Raw genomic sequence first — 21,969 nt, 5'->3', positions numbered from 1 at the left:
ATGCAGAAGGCTGACATAGGCGGATGTGGTGGATTGAGACACAGCCCATGCAAAAATATATATCTCTAGCTTAAATCTACGGATTTTGATTGCGATTTCTTTATTATATTACTTAGATTGACGCACGGGTGTAAATGTTGCACTTTGCAAACATGGCTAGGTTTAAGTCCTGATTCTGTTGAATGTAATTTTTTTTTAAACAAATCGAGGATACGAATTAGAGTGGTGCCCTGCTGCTTCCATTCTCCTTCCAAAACTCATAATTACCCCAAACAGTCAGCAATAAGAGGGATTCTGCTTCTCCCTCCTATCCTCTGTACTAATGAGAGATCTATTTATAATCTCAATGAGCTCTCCAATGACTCATGTGGTAACAGAGACATCATTTTACAGGAGGCAGGGGGATAGCCTTTGATCGCTGTGGGTGGGGTGCTGGTTGTGGAGGGTTGGGGAAGATAATTTTTGAGGGGTTTTCAAGTGGCAATCACCCTCTCTTTAACTCTCCTTCCTAGGACACTAATTTAGAGATCAGTCTGAGTCTCTTGACCATGGCAAGTTAAGAGTTAAACTCGACTCGTACCATCATACTTAGCCAGGAAAGCCGAACAAGACATTTTTCCATCTTTGAAACCAAGCGATACGTTGAGCTTGCGGAACTGCTTCTCATCCAAGGTAATCCTGCTGTCATCCAGTATCTGGGAATGTTGGGATAACAAGGAAATAGGTTGGGACTACATTAGGATAAGGTGCATGTCCTATACAAAGATGTCAGATAAGATACTTGTGATAGTGATATAATCGTCATAAAAAGAAACTGTGGCTCACATAAAGGACCACTCATGTCAAGGCCCTGAGAGCTTGAAAGTTTTCTACTTATTATTTAATTCCAAGCAGAGCTCAAGTACAGCAGGGGTCAAGTAGAGGTCAAGTATACACGACTGTCTCGAACTTCTGACCTTCTTTAGATCTCTCAACGACAGCATTCCGCCTGAGCTTCTGACCGTTGCCCGGATATGGTCATCAAGGGTAACGTGTCTGTGGTCCAGCCTCTCTTTGAGCTTCCTGAACATGATGTTCTCCACTGTGCGAACCCTTGGACCCCCCACAGTGGCGCTGAGGGGACGCACTGGCCTGTTGTTCTCCAAGGCATTCTGGGATTGGGAGTTCAGTCTGTTGGTGACGGAAATGTAGTACATGTTGCATTAGAACAAAAAACACTTCCTTCCTCTCTAACGCCTCTATTACTTAACTTGACCCTTTGTTATTATGGACCCCCTGTCTCTGTCTGAACACCTTTCTCTCCCTCTTTCTCTCTTCATCTCTCACGTTCTCCCTTCTATCTCTCTCTGCCTCTGTTCTCCGTACCTGTCAGAGCCCTTGTGGCGGTAGTGAATAGTGCCTGTCTGTGTCTCTCCTGTAGGCAGGCCCAGGGCCCTCAGGACCTGTCTATACCTGACCCTGCATGACCCTGGGTCTGGGTCTAAACCGGCCTCACACAGCCTACAGTACACAGGACACAAACACAACATATCACCTCTAAGCTGGCTATGCTCTGGAAGAATAAGAAGGTAATGAATTGTGTTAACATTTTTAAGAAGGATGTATAGATTTTTGTAACACATTTGAATTTGTATCCTTCAAAATGTATGGAATTTAAATAAATAAATAAATAAACCTATAGAGTTCAAATTGTAATCAGTAGTTTTTATGTGTTCATCATTTTTGGAGGACATTAAGTCTTGTTGAAGTATGTGGCCACAAGAGGGATTGGTTTCTCACTTGTTGAAGTGTGTGTGTGAGAGGGGCAAGCCGTAACATTGTATGATCCTTCTCAGGTCTTCATGGCGAACAGATCCTGTCTGTCGAGGGTCACAGTCTCCTAAAGCCCCCAACATGGGACCTATCTGATCACTCAGCTTATCACACAGCAAGCCCTTCACCTGCAGACACACACACACACCAAAATACACACAGCAATACACACCTCAATATACACAACACAACAGAGAGGAACTGTCTGTTTCATTACTCAATATATTAAAAAAAAATCTGTGCTATGTTGTGTTTTGTAGTTTATTTACGGTAGTCCATGTGTCTGCTTTCGTGGGTGCCTTTTCAATCCACTGTGGAGACTGAGTCTCATTCAACTCCCTCTTCTCCTCCTTAGTCAACAGACACACACATGAACATATGCCAACACATCAACACACACATACACACGCTGAACTTCCTGTACCTGAGCCGCCTCCTCCATGACCTCCTCCTTCCACCCTCCAGTAGGGGTGTGTAGTGTCTCCCTTCCCGGGGCAGAGTGCACCCTCCTGGGGTTGAGGAGCTCCAGGCTGGGCTGGGTGATGAGCCCAGTGTGCTCTGGGTCCAGCAGGATCAAGAGCTCTCTGACCTGGTCTGGGCTCAGACGGGGCCTGGGGGTGTGGGGCTCCCTGCAGCTGGACCAGGAGCCTTGGGGACCCCTCAGGTTATACTGGGGGACCTCCAAAGCCTGACGAAGGTCTGCCCTAGTGATCCTCCCTATCCTACCCTGTAGAGAGACATGACACACCCTATTTGAGCTCTCTTCCTATTCTAGGATAATGGATAATTTGTGCTTGAAGCCCCAGTTTTGAATAGTGAAGTGTTTTTGTGTAAAATAGTTAGATAACATTAGTTGCTATGTGTTGGTGTTGAAAAGTGATCTTCTTACATTAGCATCCATAGGCTTGTGTAAAAGTGTTGCTTTACCATTAGCCAGCCGTCTGTTGCCCTTGTGTCGTTTTTAACAGTAGTAGCTTTATTTTGTTTGGTGAATCACAGAGACACATTGTGAATCAGCGTATCTCATCCCAGCCTAACTTCTCCCCAGAGTCTGTCTAAAACACAAACCTGCCTGTCTGGAAAAGATCATTATTGGCGGGCGGTGTGTGGACGCCGTGTTTGATCTAGTACCCACAGAATTGATTATTAAAACAGTTGATGGCGGGATTTATTTATTTATTTTGTGCCATAAAAGGAGGAGTTTCTGGCAGATATGTTTTGATTTCATATCTGGGATAGGCTTCAGACACGCTCAAACTTGGAAACCATGATTGTTTTGTGTAGCTGTAGTCTATCAACATCAAACATCGCTGTGAATTAATCTAAGATATATTTTCCACTAAAGTTTTGTGTAACTATCAAGTTTCATATGGCTGATGTGGACTAATTTGAAAATCTTGAGATAGAACTTGAGGCACGATGATGTTGATGTTGGACATGGTTGTCAAGTGAACATATGGTTACTGACTGAGTGAGTAACTAGTGTCCATATGTAACTGAGTTTTTGGACATCAATAGCTGCATCTAATGGTCTGCCTATCTGTAATCTGCTGATGTAATGTGTTTATCAAAATCTTTTACACTGTGCAAGTTCTTATAGTTTTATCTCCTGTCCCCTGTTCCACTCCTTAGTGAGGACTTGTCTCTTACCCTGTCCAACTGTTTGAAGGCTCTCTTCAGTATAGGGTAGAACGCCGTCAGACTCCGATGGCCCTCCTCTGCATCAGGTAGCTCAGGAACCCTAGGAGAGAAGAGGAGGAGCGAGAGATTGGGAAAGATGGAGAGAGAGGACGGTCGATAGTGATTGAAAGGTGTATTGGAAGTCCAGAACGAGAGGTCATAAAGTAGAGAGGAGAGTAATAGCATATAGTAATGTAGTATGGAATGTGTTCCTTGTATAGCAGATCTGGGGGCAGTAGTTAGAGTTAACTGACCTGTCTGTTTGAGGAGTGGTGTGGTCCTCCTCTGTGACTGGACCCTGAAACTGACCCAGGAACTGTTTCCATAGCACAGGCCCTGTTGCTCTCACCCCAAAACTACAGCATACACACACACACCACACAAACAAACACACGACAAATGTCAACACACATTCATCTTGTTAACATTGAGACTCTGGATCCAGAAATGTCAGAAAGCAGTGAAGGATTGGTCAAATGGAAGGGGAAGTGCTAGACTCTCAGGCACCGCTCCTGGGGGATGGGGAGTGGAGTGTGAATTTGAAATAATCTCTCGTGGACAGACTACGTAAACACAGTCGAGCATCTGACCAAATAATGCAAGATTTTAGTTCTGGGTTATCCTAGATAACATTTGAAAGTGTTGTGTGGTGCTGATAAGAGTCACCAGCAGGGAATTGGTAACAGAAAGAGAGCATAGTAATTAAGTTAACCGTGTCACTATGTTCACTTTCATACCGGCAGGTCAGGCTCTGGAAGGTGCTGAGGCTCATGGGAAACAGGAAGCTGCTGAGGATGGCCCTCAGGTCTTCCTGTGACACCAGTCCAGAGTGGGTGACATCAAACGCCTGCAGTGCTCGCCATACTAGGGTACAGCTCACACACAACTAACAGAGACACACACACACACACTTTACGTTGGGGAGTAGACACACAACACTAATGACAGGAAGTGACTCAACGCTGTGGTTGCTATGGGGATCACCCCTATATGATGTGCAGTACTACACTGCTGCTGCCTTCCCACAAATTAGTCATGATTAACACACTAACTCAGGAGCAGATTTTTCTGGGCAAACATTTTAATGAGAAGTGTTCCCTCTGTCGCGACGCATACTAGCGCGCCACTTAGAGCCAATTTCCCCTCTCTGTCTCATCTAAGAGGATAACACACGGAACAGGGCCAGATGGTGACATACAAACAGAATTAATAAAACACACACAACTACGCACACATAGACAAGCAGGAGTATACAAACACATGCATGCACGCACACGCACACAAACACACACACTGTCTTAGCTTAAAACAATCTGGATAGATGGTATCCTCCCAATTATACCGTGTGATGCTTTCACTTTTCAACAGTGACCTTGATAAAGTATTTTTGCAGTTGGCCAAATGTTTAGCTAGTGGATAATCTCTGTTTGTTGGGCAATTCCACTGAGTTGGCCACTGTTACGATGAGTTTCTGGTATTGAGAAGTTCAAGATGCAAGAATTTACTTGGAGATTTTATACTCGTGGGTTCATCTAACAAACGGACATAGCTCTGCCCTTTGTCAATTGAACTTCCCACACACACAAATCTCACAGCTTTTATACTCTTGGTTATCCTTCCTTTCACATACATCTGGCAACCATCATAGTCACCCTTTCACTGTTGTTATTACCCTTTGCCCCAGGACATTATATCCTGTCCATCAATCATACTACCATAAACATCAGTAATCTCCTTTAACATAAGGAATGTAGACTTCATGGCCCCAAACCAATAATCTCGTAACTCTACCTCGGTCCTCACAATACTATGCCCTAACATCATAACAGCCACAATACATTATCATGGTGCCATCAAAGTTGACAATTCTACCTTTTTCAGGAAGAGCGTCTGCAGCTTGTCTTGAGTCAGTCCTTGGAGCTCCTGTGTATCTCCTGTTGCATTCTGGGACGCTGCTCTGTTCCTCTGTTTTGTCTTGTCTGTAGGACTAATTCCTTGCCAGCCCAACGCTATAAAACACACAATGTCATCAGTCATGTCCAAGACAGATTGACGTGTTCAGCTGTAGCTTAATGGTTGAAACTCTTTGTGTATATTTGTCTGCAGGTCTGTGTGTCTCTAAACAGCTATTTGAGTGCCTTATGAACTGATTGTAGTCATTTGAGTTATTATGCCCTCCTATCATACAATAAGACTCCTACGTTACCTAGCTTTGGAAGCTCTGGGACAAACTTCCTGTACTTGTTAGAGTCCAGGCCCAGCTTCTCCAGGAACACTTTGTAGGACATGGTTGCCATGTTGTTAGGGCTGTAGTGGGTCCACAGTCTGCAGTGGAGAGGAGACTGGGTTAAGGGATCAAATCATAGTCCGTTTTATTGGGTAAGTAAACCAAAGATCGAGAGAGAGAGAGAGAGAGAGAGAGAGAGAGAGAGAGAGAGAGAGAGAGAGAGAGAGAGAGAGAGAGAGAGAGAGAGAGAGAGAGAGAGAGAGAGAGAGAGAGAGAGAGAGAGAGAGAGAGAGAGAGAGAGAGAGAGAGAGAGAGAGAGAGAGAGAGAGAGAGAGAGAGAGAGAGAGAGAGAGAGAGAGAGAGAGAGAGAGAGAGAGAGAGAGAGAGAGAGAGAGAGAGAGAGAGAGAGAGAGAGAGAGAGAGAGAGAGAGAGAGAGAGAGAGAGAGAGAGAGAGAGAGAGAGAGAGAGAGAGAGAGAGAGAGAGAGAGAGAGAGAGAGAGAGAGAGAGAGAGAGAGAGAGAGAGAGAGAGAGAGAGAGAGAGAGAGAGAGAGAGAGAGAGAGAGCGTCCTGAGGACTGAAACCAATTAAAGCCATGTTAAATGAACCTGTCACACAGAATCCTCTAGAGCCACATCACTAAAAGTTGGGTGATGTTCCTGGAGTGGATTTGACTGCAGGGCCCAAAGTTTTAAACGTCAATTAGCTCTCTCTCAATGAAAAGACAAAGGACTGACCACAAAGTTAGCATTAGTTATCATGTCCTATCCAAAAGATTACTTCTGACCGTAGGGAGTACTGGAAATAGTTGGATCCGTCATCCATGATGGGTGTGTGTATGCTTGTATGTATTGGACCCTCTCTCCCACCTCTGGTAGTCTCTCTGTGTTAAGGGGAAGCAGTAGTTCTCCAGTATCCTGCGCAGCTCGTGTTGCTGGATCTGTCCGTCTCGGTTGTAGTCGAACACACGAAAGGCCCGGATTATATTCTTCAGGTTGCTCCCAATCTGCAGAGTTTCAAAACCATAAAAACAACTCAGAAGTGTGTGTGTGTGTGTGAACTCCTAAACTCTGTCTGCAGCTCTCTGACATTAATCTGCACAAGCAGTGGTATTGACGCCTCTGATTCTGAAGCCTTGATCTGTTGATGCAGAGCGGAGCAGAATGTGTTCTGATCCCCAAAGCAATGTGTTGGGGTGAGAGGGGAGGGTGTAAAAACAAGTACTGCAGACTTCTGAGAGACAGAGACAGAGCAGAGGGGAAGGAGAGGGATGTTAGAGGGATGAGGGCTGAGTCAGAGAGATTAAACTAGGTTTGGGTTTGGAGGCTAGATACAGACTGATTTAAGTCAGACTTATTTTGTGATTGTAATGGGGGGTAGTTGGAGTGCGATTTTTGGGTAAATGGTTTCATGAGGGGTTAGGGCAGATAGCTGGGTTTGTGTTTGGGGTACTTCTAGAGGGGTTGAGGGGGTACATTTATGTTTGTAGGTGGTTGTAGGTTACAGGCGGTAAGTGGTAACATTTGTGGGTAGTTATGCAGGTGATAAGTACAGTATACTGTAGATCTATAGGTTGACAAGCCATAAAGTAAATGGTGTTGGGTTAGTTATAGGGAGTGTCCTTTAGAGCCACTGTGTGATCACTCCTTCCTCCAGCTTTCCTCGTTCTCCTCCACACTTCAGCTCGTAGCTCCGGGGCGCCATGGCAACCATGGAGGAACAGAAACAGATAGATACTAAATATACCCCGTTGACTCTTGGGTAATCAGAGTTTTCTGTCGCCCAAAGAGTTCTCTGTCTAATTGCACTCTGATTAGCAGCACTGCCAAACGTCTCCCTGAAAGACAAGCAGGGGAACCTCCCTCTCCCCACTGGGCTATCACACGGACATTGTCTAAACGGCAGTGTGTCGCACATAATACTGTCCCTCCAAATGGAGAAGGTTAGACTGACAGAAAACAAGCTGATAGAACACCCTCAGGGTTGTATTCATTAGGCACCAAACAGAAGAAAATGGACAGAAATAGGGAGTGACTACCTGAAACAATAGAAAACACTTCCCTAACGAACACCACCCAAGTCACATTAACGGACCTAAAATGATAGCATTATATAGTACCCTTTAGTGTCTCCTCATTTTGTGCATCATAATGAACAATACTGATTCAAGAATCGATTCCAAAGTCGTTTGAGTCGTTTTGATTCTCTGTTGTTAACTTCTGAAAAATCTCCCACTGTTTGTAGAATCTAACAACTTCGACAACTATGAAAGCTTTCCGACAAGCATACCAATTACCCCTTGCATTAGGACCAGCTTTCATTCTCTTCTGCTGGAGTCAGGGGAATGGAAACGCTAGCTATACCGTTGTGTCGTGTTTAAAAAAAGATCAAATGAAAGGGAATTTATTAAAGACCGATATAAATATGATTCCTCCATCTCTCCATCCCTCCCCCCAAAAGCTAATTAGAAACGTGTTAAAATCACAAAGGAGAAAGAGAGAGGAGAACTTACACTATTAATGAGCAGAGACACAGGGATATCGTCATCCAATCTCCAGCACTATCTCTCTATCTCCTCCTCTATCTGCACACATGGGCTATGGCTACTCCCCCTCTCCTCTCTCCTTTTATCTATCTTTGTTTCTTCCTTCTCTATTCTCCCTCTCGCTTGCTTACTCGCTCTTGCTAACTTTTTTCTTTCTCTTTCTGTCTGCTTTTCTCTGTCTCTCTGTGTCTCCCTTCCTCTCTCTCTCTTTCTCCCCTCCCTTGCCTCCATCCTTTTCTTGCCCTCTCTCTCCCATCCCTCTATCTCCATATCGCTCCTCTGTCTAAATCTCCCTCCGTCCCTTCCCCCTCTCCCATCCCTTCCTCCCTGTCTCCCTTGTCTCCCATCCCTGTCTCCCATCCCTGTCCCCATCCCTGTCCCAGCCAGTGCCAGTTCTCCATTAGGCAGCTGTGTTCAGGTTGGCATGTCTGGGGGCCTGGCATGGTGCCACAGTGAGAGTGTCTTAGCGCCCCTCGCCATCCGCCCGGCCGGCCCTGCGCTCGTTAATTAATGAAATCTCTGTTGTTTTTGTTTACTGGCCTGTTATATGTTAATCCACCAGGATATATTTGTGTGTGTGTGTGTGTGTGTCCTTGTGAGCTGGTTAGAATGAGATGGATAACACAGCCACAGATCTAGTCCCTCAAAGGGGCGTTTGGGGATGGGTTACTGACTGTGACTCCTGGCTACATATCCTTTCTCTCTCTCTCTCTCTCTCTCTCTCTCTCGCTCTCGCTCTCGCTCTCGCTCTCGCTCTCGCTCTCGCTCTCTCTCTCTCTCTCTCCTTCTCCCTTTCTCACTCTTTTTCTCAATTCCCTGTTTCAAACATTGCCTTCCTCTGGTTATAGTCTATATTTTATACATAAAAAGTATGAACATGTATTCACTCACTACTGGAAGTCGCTCTGGATAAGAGTGTCTGACAAATGACTTATGTAAATGTATATTTCTCTATCTCAAACAACTGACAAGCCAGTGAAGCCACAGTAACTTGTCATTATTTACAGTGTCGTTGAGTAGGGTCAATTGTATGGTGATGTGTGAGTGTGAGTATAGGTCTGACTCTGAACACGTCTTGTAAACAGTGTGTAATGAAAGGCCTAAATAGTGTTCTCTCTCCTCTTTCTGTCAACCAGAACTCCTCCATGCGCAATCTAACCTTTCCTGTCACTATGAATTATGGGTAGGAGACAAGCAGAGGGACACGGGTGGCTCTCTGAAGAGAGGGATGAAAGAGGAGAGAGAGGGAGAGCGAGGGAGAGAGAGGGAAATGAAGGGAAATGGATCACAAATAGAAGTTAAGAGGAAAAATCACAGTGACACAGAGAGAGGGAGAGAGGGATGAAAGAGGAGAGAGAGGGAGAGAGAAGGAAATGAAAGAGAAGAAAAGAGAGAGAGTAGATCAGAGAGAAGAGTGCTGCTGCCTTTACTTGTGTCTGTCAGTTAGGGGGGTAATTCTTCTGGTTAGAGCATATCAGTAGAGGTGGGGGTACGGAGGGGGATAGAGGGGGATTTGGGGAAGTAGAGAAACTGAGACTCAAAGCATGCGCCTCTATTCAAGGTGACATAGCTAAAACTATTTTAGATGCATTTGAAGTTAAGCATGAGGAAAGTTGGACTTACAAAAGTATTATTGATTGAATGAGAGGAATGGAATGAATGAGAAGTTCTGGAACAGCGAAAGACATAGAGAGCCCACTCAGATAGACAGCGAGATAAACACAGCGAGAGAAACAGAGAGTGAGACGAGAGCAGAAAGACAGAGAGTGTTCCTCATTCAAAGGTCCTTGGATGGTTACTCCAGAGGTGAGCTAATGTTCTCACTCTGCACTGCTCCAGGGAGGTGGAGATGGGAGGTATCAGAGGAGGGAGGTAAGAGGGGGACTGCGGTCTTAATTGAATATTGATAAGTGAGGCGCGTGTGCAGGGTAAACAGCTGTGACTGGTACTTCATCATATGTGTGTGTGCATCACTCATTACCAGCCACAGCTGTTCCTCTGAGACTCACCAAGCTCTGCAGAGACGACTCATCAGAGAGTGACCAGAGACACACACACTCACAAACACCCACAGGCATATACACACTCATACATGCACGCACACGCATGCACACACACACACACACACACTCATACACTCACACACACACGTGTGACTGACCTGAGCTTTGATGTACACTCTTAGAAAAAAAAGTGCTCTCTAGAACCTAAAAGGGTTCTTCGGCTGTCCCTTGAAGAACCCTTTTTGGTTCCAGGTAGAACCCTTTTGATTCCAATTAGAACTGTTTTGGGTTCAATGTAGAACCTTTTCCACAGAGGGTTCTACTTGGAACCCAAAATGGTTCTACCTTGAACCAAAAAGGGTTCTCCTATGGAGACAGCCGAATAACCTTTTTGGAACCCTATTTTCTAAGAGTGTACTGTGTTGTATAGGTGGGAGATGGAGGGGTGATAGAGAGATGCAGGTGTAGGATCTTAATTTGAGCCAGTTTACTACAGCAGGAAAATAATCATGCAGCAACAGGAAATTTGAATTATTTTGATTATAATTAATTGATTTTTTTGTAGGGGTTAAAACATTTTTCATTAGGGCAAATCAAGTATGACATTTTAAAGTGGAAACAGCAACAAAAGAGTGATCAAATTAGGATCCTACATCTGTAGAGAGATGGAGTGATGACAGGATATAAAGATGATCAGGAAGACTTAATGAAAGTGTGATAGATGGAGATGGAGTGAGAGTCATAAAGCCAGAAGATCAATGTCATAGAAAGACAACAGAATGGCATGAGAGAGAAAGAAAGAGAGACAGAAAGAGAGTGCGGGATAAATGTGTAAATGAATGTGTAGATCAGTGCCTTTGGGCCGTGTGTGGCTGGGCTGCATGTGTGTGAATAGAACACGTTACTACATTACCCACTGCACAGCAGCCTGTTGTACAACCCAACAGAACAGAACTGTGACAGCCCCAACCACAGAGGGCTTCATTTAACCACTGATTCCATTTAGTACCATCCTCTATTTCACATCACAATAAACAACCTAGTTAATATCTGGAACATATGCACTGCAAAATGCAAATACAGATGGTTTCATTATACACTGAAAACAAATATTCTACTGAGTTACAGTTCATATAAGAAAATCAGTCAATTGAAATAAATTAATTAGGCCCTAATCTATGGATTTCACATGCCTGGGAATGCGTCTGGTCATATACCTTTAAAAAAAGGCGTGGATCAGAAAACCAGTCAGTATCTGGTGTGACCACCATTTTCCTCATGCAGTGCGACACATCTCCTTCACATATAGTTGATCAGGCTGTTGATTGTGGCCTGTGGAATGTTGTCCCACTCCTCTTCAATGGCTATGTGAAGTTGCTGGATATTAGCGAGAACTGGAACACGTTGTCGTACACGTCGCTCTAGAGCATCCCAAACATGCTCAATGGGTGACATGTCTGGTGAGTATGCAGGCCATGGAAGAACTGGGACATTTTCAGCTTCCAGGAATTGTATACATATCCTTGCGACATGGGGCTGTGCAATATCATGCTGCAACATGAGGTGATGGCTGCGGATGAATGGCACAACAATTGGCCTCAGCTTATGCCTGCCCATACCATAACCCCACCGTCATCATGGGGCACTTTGTTCACAACGTTGACATCAGCAAACCGCTCGCCCACACAATGCCATACACATGGTCTGCGGTTGTGAGGCCGGTTGGACGTACTGCCAACATTTCTAAAACGACGTTGGAGGCGGCTTATGTTAGAGAAATTAACATTCAATTTTCTGGCAACAGCTCTGGTGGACATTCCTGCAGTCAGCATGCCAATTGCATGCTCCCTCAAAACATGAGACATCTGTGGCATTGTGTAATGTGACAAAACTGCACATTTTAGAGTGACCTTTTATTGGCCCCAGCACAAGGTGCACCTGTGTAATGATCATGCTGTTTAATCAGCTTCTTGATATGCCACACCTGTCAAGTGGATGGATTATCTTGGCAAAGGATAAATGCTCACTACCAGGGATGTAAACAAATTTCACAGATGAATCACTTCACCGCCCACATACACATGTCATTTGGTCATGTTTGTCACCTCCCTTTTATATAGAACGGTGTCTATCTTCTCCAGCCTTGTGTTGAAACAACAAGGTGTGTGTGTGTGTGTGTGTGTGTGTGTGTGTGTCACCCAAACCTTGTGTTTGAGGCGTTGCTGTATCTCAGTCAGGGTCATACCTCTCTGGTCTGATCCAGAGACACACCTGAGTGAGTGACAGACAGACAGACAGACAGACAGACAGACAGAGAGAGAGAGAGAGAGAGAGAGAGAGAGAGAGAGAGAGAGAGAGAGAGAGAGAGAGAGAGAGAGAGAGAGAGAGAGAGAGAGAGAGAGAGAGAGAGAGAGAGAGAGAGAGAGAGAGAGAGAGAGAGAGAGAGAGAGAGAGAGAGAGAGAGAGAGAGAGAGAGAGAGAGAGAGAGAGAGAGAGAGAGAGAGAGAGAGAGAGAGAGAGAGAGAGAGAGAGAGAGAGAGAGAGAGAGAGAGAGAGAGAGAGAGAGAGAGAGAGAGAGAGAGAGAGAGAGAGAGAGAGAGAGAGAGAGAGAGGGAGAGAGAGAGAGAGAGAGAGAGAGAGAGAGAGAGAGAGAGAGAGAGGTCAACCTGCTGAACCAAACCAACCATAGGATCATGTAACACAGATAGTCTTTTCACCTATGCAGGTTACAGTGTAATGGTGATGTACCCACCTGGTGTTGCTGTCTGGTCTCTGTGCTGTAGAGGAGGGTGTAGAGCTGTAGGGTCTCTGTGCTGTAGAGGAGGGTGTAGAGCTGTGTGGTCTCTGTGCTGTAGAGGAGGGTGTAGAGCTGTAGGGTCTCTGTGCTGTAGAGGAGGGTGTAGAGCTGTCTGGTCTCTGTGCTGCAGTCACCCTGCTGTACCTCCTCAGGAAGTCCATGTAGTCCACCGTTACACTGTCTCTCTTAGACACCTACAGGAGACCAACAAAGTCAGACTGTTTACTCAGCGTATATGGATCACTGGTAGAGAATGGACAAGGATGGTGATGGTGATAAGGAGGATGATCATGATCACGTTCATCATAATCATGATAGTAATGCTGACATTTAAATACGAACAGAAAGAAAAAAGTATATATATTTTTCTAAAACTTAGGAGCAACTCCAGACTATTGCCCACAACAACCAAAGTGAAGAGTAATCAAGTCTCCATGGTGTCAGACGGTAAGAGCAGTGTTCTGCCTGTGTAGCGTCAGGTGAGCTGTAATTCTGGGTCTGGGAATAGGAGATGTTTAAAAAAGGTCACACCTGGGGAATCAACCCACTACTTTTATCCTGACTCCAACAGTGGAACAGTATCTTTCTTAAGTAAGCCACACAGCAACACACACACACACACACACACACACACACACACACATACAGTTGATGTCGGAAGTTTACATGCACCTTAGCCAAATACATTTAAACTCAGATTTTCACAATTCCTGACATTTAATCCTAGTAAAAATTCCCTGTTTTAGGTCAGTTAGGATCACCACTTTATTTTAAGAAATGTAAATGTCAGAATGATAGTAGAGAGAATGATTTCTTTCAGCTTTTAATTATTTCATCACATTCCCAGTGGGTCAGAAGTTTACATACAGTCAATTAGTATTTGGTAGCATTGCCTCAAACTTGTTTAATTTGGGTTAAACGTTTCGGGTTGCTTCCCACAATAAGTTGGGTGAATTTTGGCCCATTCCTCCTGACAAAGCTGGTGTAACTAAGTAAGGTTTGTAGGCCTCCTTGCTCGCACGCTTTTTCAGTTCTGCCCACAGAATTTTCTATAGGATTGAGGTCAGGGCTTTGTGATGGCCACTCCAATACCTTGACTTTGTTGTCCTTAAGCCATTTTGCCACAACTTTGGAAATATGCTTGGGGTCATTGTCCATTTGGAAGACCCATTTGCGACCAAGCTTTAACTTCCTGACTGATGTCTTGAGATGTTGCTTCAATATATCCACATAATTTTCCTTCCTCATGATGCCATCTATTTTGTGAAGTGCACCAGTCCCTCCTGCAGCAAAGCACCCCCACAGCATGATGCTGCCACCCCCGTACTTCACGGTTGGGATGGTGTTCTTCGGCTTGCAAGCGTTCCCCTTTTTCCTCCAAACATAACGATGGTCATTATGGCCAAACAGTTCTATTTTTGTTTCATCAAACCAGAGGACATTTCTCCAAAAAGTAAGATCTTTGTCCCCATGTGCAGTTGCAAACCGTAGTCTGGCTTTTTTATGGCGGTTTTGGAGCAGTGGCTTCTTCCTTGCTGAGCGGCCTTTCAGGTTATGTCAATATAGGACTTGTTTTACTGTGGATATAGATACTTTTGTACCCGTTTCCTCCAGCATCTTCACAAGGTCCTTTGCTGTTGTTCTAGGATTGATTTGCACTTTTCGCACAAAAGTACGTTCATCTCTAGGAGACAGAACGCGTCTCCTTCCTGAGCGGTATGACGGCTGCGTGGTCCCATGGTGTTTATACTTGCGTGCTATTGTTTGTACAGATGAACGTGGTACCTTCAGGTTTTTGGAAATCCCAAGGATGAACCAGACTTGTGGAGGTCTACAATCACAGTCAACTTAGTGTATGTAAACTTCTGACCCACTGGAATTGTGATACAGTGAATTATAAGTGAAATAATCTGTAAACAATTGTTGGAAAAATTACTTGCACAAAGTAGATGTCCTAACCGACTTGCCAAAACAATAGTTTGTTAACAAGAAATGTGTGGAGTGGTTGAAAAACGAGTTTTAATGACTCCAACCTAAGTGTATGTAAACTTCCGACTTCAACTGTATATACACACATACACTACCAGTCAAAAGTTTGGACAAACCTACTCATTCATTGGTTTTTCTTTATTTAAAAATTTTTTTTTACATTGTAGAATAATAGTGAAGACATCAAAACTATGAAATAACACATATGGAATCATGTAGTAACCAAAAAAGTGTTAAACAAATCAAAATATATGTTACATTTGAGATTCTTCAAATAGCCACCCTTTGCCTTGATGACAGCTTTGCACACTCTTGGCATTCTCTCAACCAGCTTCATGAGGTAGTCACCTGGAATGCATTTCAATTAACAGGTGTGCCTTGTTAAAAGTTAATTTGTGGAATTTCTTTCCTTCTTAATGCGTTTGAGCCAATCAGTTGTGTTGTGACAAGGTATACAGAAGATAGCCCTATTTGGTAATAAACCAAGTCCATATTATGGCAAGAACAGATCAAATAAGCAAAGAGAAATGACAGTCCATCGTTACTTTAAGACATGAAGGTCAGTCAATACGGAACATTTCAAGAACTTTGAAAGTTTCTTCAAGTGCAGTCGCAAAAACCATCGAGCGCTATGATGAAACTGGCTCTCATGAGGACCGCCACAGGAATGGAAGACCCAGAGTTACCTCTGCTGCAGAGGATAAGTTAATTAGAGTTACCAGCCTCAGAAATTGCAGCCCAAATAAATGCTTCACAGAGTTCAAGTAACAGACACATCTCAACATCAACTGTTCAGAGGGGACTGTGTGAATCAGGCCTTCATGGTCGAATTGCTGCAAAGAAACCACTACTAAAGGACACCAATAAGAAGAAGAGACCTGCTTGGGCCAAGAAACACGAGCAATGGACATTAGACCAGTGGAAATTTGAGTCCAAATTTGAGATTTTTGGTTCCAACTGCCGTGTCTTTGTGAACGGATGATCTCCGCATGTGTATTTCCCAACGTAAAGCATGGAGGATGAGGAGTTATGGTGTGGGGGTGCTTTGCTGGTGACACTGTCTGTGATTTATTTAGAATTCAAGGCACACTTAACCAGCATGGCTACCACAGCATTCTGCAGCGATACGCCATTCCATCTGGTTTGGGCTTAGTGGGACTATCATTTGTTTTTCAACAGGACAATGACCCAACACACCTCCAGGCTGTGTAAGGGCTATTTGACCAAGAAGGAGAGTGATGGAGTGCTGCATCAGATGACCTGGCCTCCACAATCCCCCGACCTCAACCCAATTGAGATGGTTTGGGATGAGTCGGACCGCAGAGTGAAGGAAAAGCAGCCAACAAGTGCTCAGCATATGTGGAAACTCCTTCAAGACTGTTGGAAAAGCATTCCAGGTGAAGCTGGTTGAGAGAATGCCAAGAGTGTGCAAAGCTGTCATCAAGGCAAAGGGCGGCTATTTGAAGAATCTCAAATATAAAATATATTTTGATTTGTTTAACACTTTTTGGTTACTACATGATTCCATATATGTTATTTCATAGTTTTGATGTCTTCACTATTATTTTACAATGTAGAAAATAGTAAAAATAAAGAAAAACCCTTGAATGAGTAGGTGTGTCCAAACTTTTGACTTGTACTGTACATGGATACAGATGGAAAGGTAGATACGCACGCAAGCACACGCACACACGGATAGGTAGATATATACACACACACCTATTTTGGTGGCTCATAATCAAAGTCTAGTCTCTGACGCCCTGCCCTACATCCTACCACAGTGTAATCCACTGCTTCTGCTCCCTACAGAGCTCTATGGCATTGAGTCTTATTATAGATCCCACACTGTCTAATTATCACTGCTATCAGCATGCACCGAGCGGAACGCATAGCTAGAACCACAGGAGTACTGCACCGCTCTGCATGCTCTATATATCTAGGAATGGGGCTGGGAAGACTGCTTTGTAGGTATAGTGTTCTAGTGTGAAGGTGAGACCCAGGTCATTATGTTATACTGAATGTGCAGTGTAGTAGAGGTTGGGATTATTGAGTAGTGGGTGGCACCTTCACCTTTCAGACATGACAGGCTCACTCTGTTTCCTTCCTTCTCTCTCTCTCTTTCTGTCTGTCTCTGTCCATCATACACCTCTCTATCTTTCCCTCCACTCCCTCTCTGTCCATCTCTTGTTTGTCTGTCTGTCTGTCAGTCTTATTTCTCTTTCTCTCACTATTCTCCCTCTCTAACTCCGCTCTAGGACTTCCCTGTAGTTATTGGAGTAAGTGTTCTTTAACATGTAAGGCAACCACCGCCTGCTAAATAATTGATCACGATAAAAAATTAAAAGAAAACGCACCAAGTTCTCAATCTCTTCTCTGAAAGTGTTTGAGAAACAGATGAGTGAGAGAAAAAATAAAAGGAAAGAGAGAGAGGAGGGAGACAGAGAAAAAAAGCCGCTTGTGGCATCTCGCTCCCTCAAGCACAAAGCGACTTCCACATCAAAATGTCACCAGCACAACAGCTGCTGCTATTGCAATATAGTCCTTTAAAGTAAACTTTCAACAACTCCCCTCGAAAAAAAACACCATCCTTTTTAATGAATAAGGAACAGAAAGACTGAAAGAAGGGGAGGAGGAGGAAGAGGGAGGGAGGGAAAGAGGGAGAAACACAAAGTGCTGATATTATGGGTGGAAATCTGTGTGGGGAAAGACAGGCAGTCAAACTGTCAGGCGTGAGCGCTGAGACGGAACAAAGAGGAACAGTGGAGACAATTACATTGGCGCTGTGGAGTGACGAGAGGCATCGCACAGCAACACACCACGGATGGAGGGAGAAGGGATACACCTTATACATGATAAACAACTGTAGGTGTATATCACTCCCCATTACACTACTCTGGTACTGATCAATGATAAAAAGGTGTGGATAAAGAACAAATGGGGGAGATATATGAATACTAAAAACGTAGATGCATGAACAGCTACACTATGTCACTAAACATTGATCAATGTCCCCACTGCTTTCATAAACGATGCAAGGGAATGATCAATTTCATCAATGAGCGATGTGGCCAATGGTACTATTACTATCAGTGATGCATCAAGACAAGTCAAATGTCCCTAAGTGTAAGCGCAACATGCAACAATTTCATTGATTTTACTGAGTTACAGTTTATATGAGGAAATCAGTCAATTGAAATACATTCATTAGGCCCTAATCTATGGATTTCACATGACTGGGAATACAGATATTCATCTGTTGGTCACAGATACCTTTTTTTTTAAATGGGCCTCACAATGGACCTCAGGATCTCATCACGGTATTTTTGTGCATTGAAATTGCCATCGATAAAATGCAATTATGTTCGTTGTCCGTAGCTTATGCCTGCCCATACCATAACCCCACCGCCACCATGGGGCACTCTGTTCACAACGTTGACATTAGCAAACCGCTCGCCCACACAATGCCTTACACGTGGTCTGCGGTTGTGAGGCCGGTTGGACGTACTGCCAAATTCTCTAAAACGATATTGGTGGCGGCTTATGGTTGAGAAATTAACATTCAATTATCTGGCAAAAGCTCTGGTGGACATACCTGCAGTCAGCATTCCAATTGCACGCTCCCTCAAAACTTGAGACATTTTATTTTTATTTATTTTTGTCATTTAGCAGATGCTCTTATCCAGAGCGACTTACAGTTAGTGAGTGCATACATCTGTGGGAATGTGTTGTGTGACAAAACTGCACATTTTACAGTGGCCTTTTATTGTCCCCTGCACAAAGTTCACCTGTGTAATGGTCATGCTGTTTAATCAGCTTCTTGATATGCCACACCTGTCAGGTGGATGGATTATCTTGGCAAAGGAGAAATGTTCACTAACAGGGATGTAAACAAATTTGTGCCCAACATTTGAGAAAAAATCGCTTTTTGTGCGTATGGAACATTTCTGGGATATTTTATTTCAGCTCATGAAACATGGGACCAACACTTTACATGCTGCATTTTTATTTTTGTTCAGTGTAGTTATGCACACAGAAAAAGGCAGTGACACCCACACCAAACATGTTTTTATTTTTTATTTAACTAGGCAAGTCAATCTGTGCACAGCACTTGCCATAAAAAGTTATAAAGAAACTGAGAGACCTCCAAGGATATGTAGTAAGGCTTAGTGGGAAAATTTTTTAATAATTTCAGATATAGGAACGTGTCCCCTCTCCATGAACCATAAAACCCTTATTCTACAGTATGTGATAGAGGAGCACATCACCTGTCATTACCAAGACTAACCTCATGTCTTATACTGCCATCTAGTGACCAATATAGTCAATGACAAGGCAGTGGTCACGATGTGGAGCCCGGAGTTAGAGCATCAGCATTACTTTGTCAGACTATGCAAGAGCAGAACGTACTACACCTGTGGAGTATACTACAAAGCAGGTTCAATTAGTTAGCCTGCTAACGTTGATAAACAACCAAAAATAATCATGGATTTTCTGGTTCATTAAGAAAGCCAAACTTAGATATGTTTTTTTGGTTGTTGAGTCAATTAGACAATGCCAATTTAATGCCTATCAGCTTTAAATAAAGTAATTTCAGAATATTTAGGCAAGTTAGCTGGCTAACTCATTGAACCTGGTTTGTAGTATACCCCACAGGTCTGAGATCTCATTGGAGTTGGCAAGACAGCACAAACAGATCCCAAACCAGTCTATAAGAGACTCACACCTGCCCTCACTGACCTTGGCCAACATGGCGTTGAGCTGGGTCTGCGTGAGGGGGAAGAGGAAGGCCTCCACCACCCGTCTGAACTCCCCCCGGGTCACTGAGCCGCTCCCCTTAGGGTCCAGGGCCTTGAACGCTGCCCTCACATCCTCCAGCCTCTCCCCCAGCCTCCGGGGGAGCAGGGCCTTGATCTCCCCCAGGGACAGATGCTCAGCTGGGGCTGACTGTACCGATGAGACTGGGGAAGGACATGGAAGTGATTAGGAGTCTGTATGGGGGACACTGTTTAGTGTGTTTGGTTTAGATTTATTTCAGGGTTTTGCCCTTACTGTACATTCTCATGTTAAGTTATGAGTAAGCTATGAGTTGAGAATGAGATATGAATGAACTCACCTGAGTCTGACTGCAGTGCTGTCTTTCTGGGGTCCCCTGCTGCCTGTCCCTCCACAGGTGTGTATGGAGGTGTGTGTGTATATGAGTGTGCAGGGCCAGGTGTGTGTGTAATGCTGATACGTGGGGCAGTCCAGGGGCACGGGGCGATGACCAATCCTCGGGGCATGAGGGTCAGGTCCCCCAGGCCCAGGTTGAGGGGCACCAAAGGGGGGGTCTGTCTCATACCTTCTGCCTCCGTTGGAGCTGTCGGGACGGCTGAGAGAGAAGGGTATTAAATCGAAGGTGTGATGCATACAGTACTCATTGGAGAGTTTTTGATATGCGTGTGTGTGTGACAGGTGAAACCCAGGTGAAATAATTAATGAGAGCAGGGTGTTCTGTTCCTGTGTCACAAGAGGATTGTTTACAGTGTCTTATTCTTCCCAATGCAAACACATCATAAATCAACTCTAGGCTAATATTAGATTTGAATTGTGTGTTTAGCTATCAGGTCAGGCACGCCCCCTGTAGAGGAGATGGTTGCCAACTTGTCTCAGTCAATCAAAGCAACAGCAATAGGAAACATTTTACATCGGGACGAGAGCAGAATTTAAACATAAAAGGCAACCATTATTTTACTTCAAATTAACATTTTCATAATTAACATCAACTTTGAAGTTGCCCCAAGGTTAATCACAACATTTACATATTTGCCTCCTGCTTAGATTATCAAAAGGGCAATTGTTTATTAAAACGTTCCTGTTGTTTTATGCAAATTGTGTCACAAATTAATTCATGAATTCGCACTAGAATGGAAAGTACCATTTGTAATTTAGAAATATCGGAATTAGTTTCTGTGATCTCTCCAATTGAAATGCATGTTTCTTATAAATATTTTCTTTGACTTTGCTCTGATTAATTTAAAGCCGCAATTAAAAAAACACCCATGAAAAAAAGGGCAGGAAGAAATGTAGCATACTACAATTAAATTTAAACTATTCCTCTGAAGTTACTGCTCAAGTTTAGATCATTGCGAATTGTTCCAATGTTATTTGTCCTTTTCATTCTATCGTGTAGCATTAGGACAACTAATTTGGTTGCTGATTGAATGTTATAGTTACCCTCTTTCTTTATGTCATGTAGCTCTGGATATATGTCAGAAATTGTCGCTCTCTGAGACTGACCTGCGTTTCCCTCGGTTTCTTTAGTTGCGTAAAAGCGCAACATACAGAGAACGCGTTGTGGTTGTCATAGAGATGGATTGGCCTGTTCTATCGTTCCTCTGACTCCTCCCGCAATTGTTTATGATTGGATGGAAGTTATGTCAGGAATTCCCTTCATGCCTTTGCCTCCACTTCAAGCTAAATATTCTTCATCCAGAGTAGTACTACACCCTCACTCAACAGTGAACACTCCCCATCGAGTGGTTAGTGATAAGGACTTTAGTGATACTGTAGATGTCTAGGTTTGTCGTACTTAGTGTTAACTTATAGCCTACTGAAGTAATAATAATAATAATAATAATAATAATAACGTATTCAACTTCTATAGCACTTTTCATTAACAAAATAATCTCAAAGCGCTTGAAAAAGCTAAACAATCAAGAATAAAACAGCTACAGTATATGACAAGAGTAGGTCTGGACCACGATTTTCAGCCAGAGTTTAGCGTTTTGAGTGTTTCAAGCCTCCTACGGAACAACGGTTGAGAGGGAACCACATGGCTTGAGCAGAGGGAGGTGGTCAACGGAAGTACCAATATTTATACTTTGACTCAAAATTGCTAGTAAATAATGTAAGTGCATTGAAGACACACAACTCAATTA

The 21,969-nt window shown here is 43.7% G+C and overlaps 1 protein-coding gene across 1 annotated transcript in view; it reads right to left on the bottom strand.

The window, feature by feature from the left end:
• The window catches only part of LOC121575705 (EF-hand calcium-binding domain-containing protein 6), a 33,417-nt gene extending 12,090 nt beyond the window's left edge, over positions 1-21,327 (bottom strand). Inside the window, exons 1-17 of the mRNA XM_041888989.2 lie at positions 21,266-21,327; positions 20,166-20,420; positions 19,790-20,010; positions 13,019-13,257; positions 12,471-12,537; positions 6,588-6,724; positions 5,699-5,817; positions 5,365-5,501; positions 4,230-4,378; positions 3,747-3,848; positions 3,463-3,553; positions 2,237-2,539; positions 2,082-2,162; positions 1,780-1,940; positions 1,366-1,500; positions 957-1,170; positions 581-695 (exon numbers count right to left, since the gene is read on the bottom strand). Of these exons, the coding sequence (XP_041744923.2) occupies positions 581-695; positions 957-1,170; positions 1,366-1,500; positions 1,780-1,940; positions 2,082-2,162; positions 2,237-2,539; positions 3,463-3,553; positions 3,747-3,848; positions 4,230-4,378; positions 5,365-5,501; positions 5,699-5,817; positions 6,588-6,724; positions 12,471-12,537; positions 13,019-13,257; positions 19,790-20,010; positions 20,166-20,388 (2,494 nt within the window). The 5' untranslated portion in view covers positions 20,389-20,420; positions 21,266-21,327. The remainder of the gene's footprint in view (positions 1-580; positions 696-956; positions 1,171-1,365; positions 1,501-1,779; positions 1,941-2,081; positions 2,163-2,236; positions 2,540-3,462; positions 3,554-3,746; positions 3,849-4,229; positions 4,379-5,364; positions 5,502-5,698; positions 5,818-6,587; positions 6,725-12,470; positions 12,538-13,018; positions 13,258-19,789; positions 20,011-20,165; positions 20,421-21,265) is intronic.
• Between the last annotated feature and the right edge of the window lie 642 nt (positions 21,328-21,969).

The sequence above is a fragment of the Coregonus clupeaformis genome, unplaced genomic scaffold (assembly GCF_020615455.1).
Source record: "Coregonus clupeaformis isolate EN_2021a unplaced genomic scaffold, ASM2061545v1 scaf0009, whole genome shotgun sequence".
NCBI classification, from domain to species: Eukaryota; Metazoa; Chordata; class Actinopteri; order Salmoniformes; family Salmonidae; genus Coregonus; species Coregonus clupeaformis.
The sequence above is the reverse complement of the archived record's forward strand: the minus strand, read 5'-3'. Positions and strand labels throughout refer to the sequence as shown.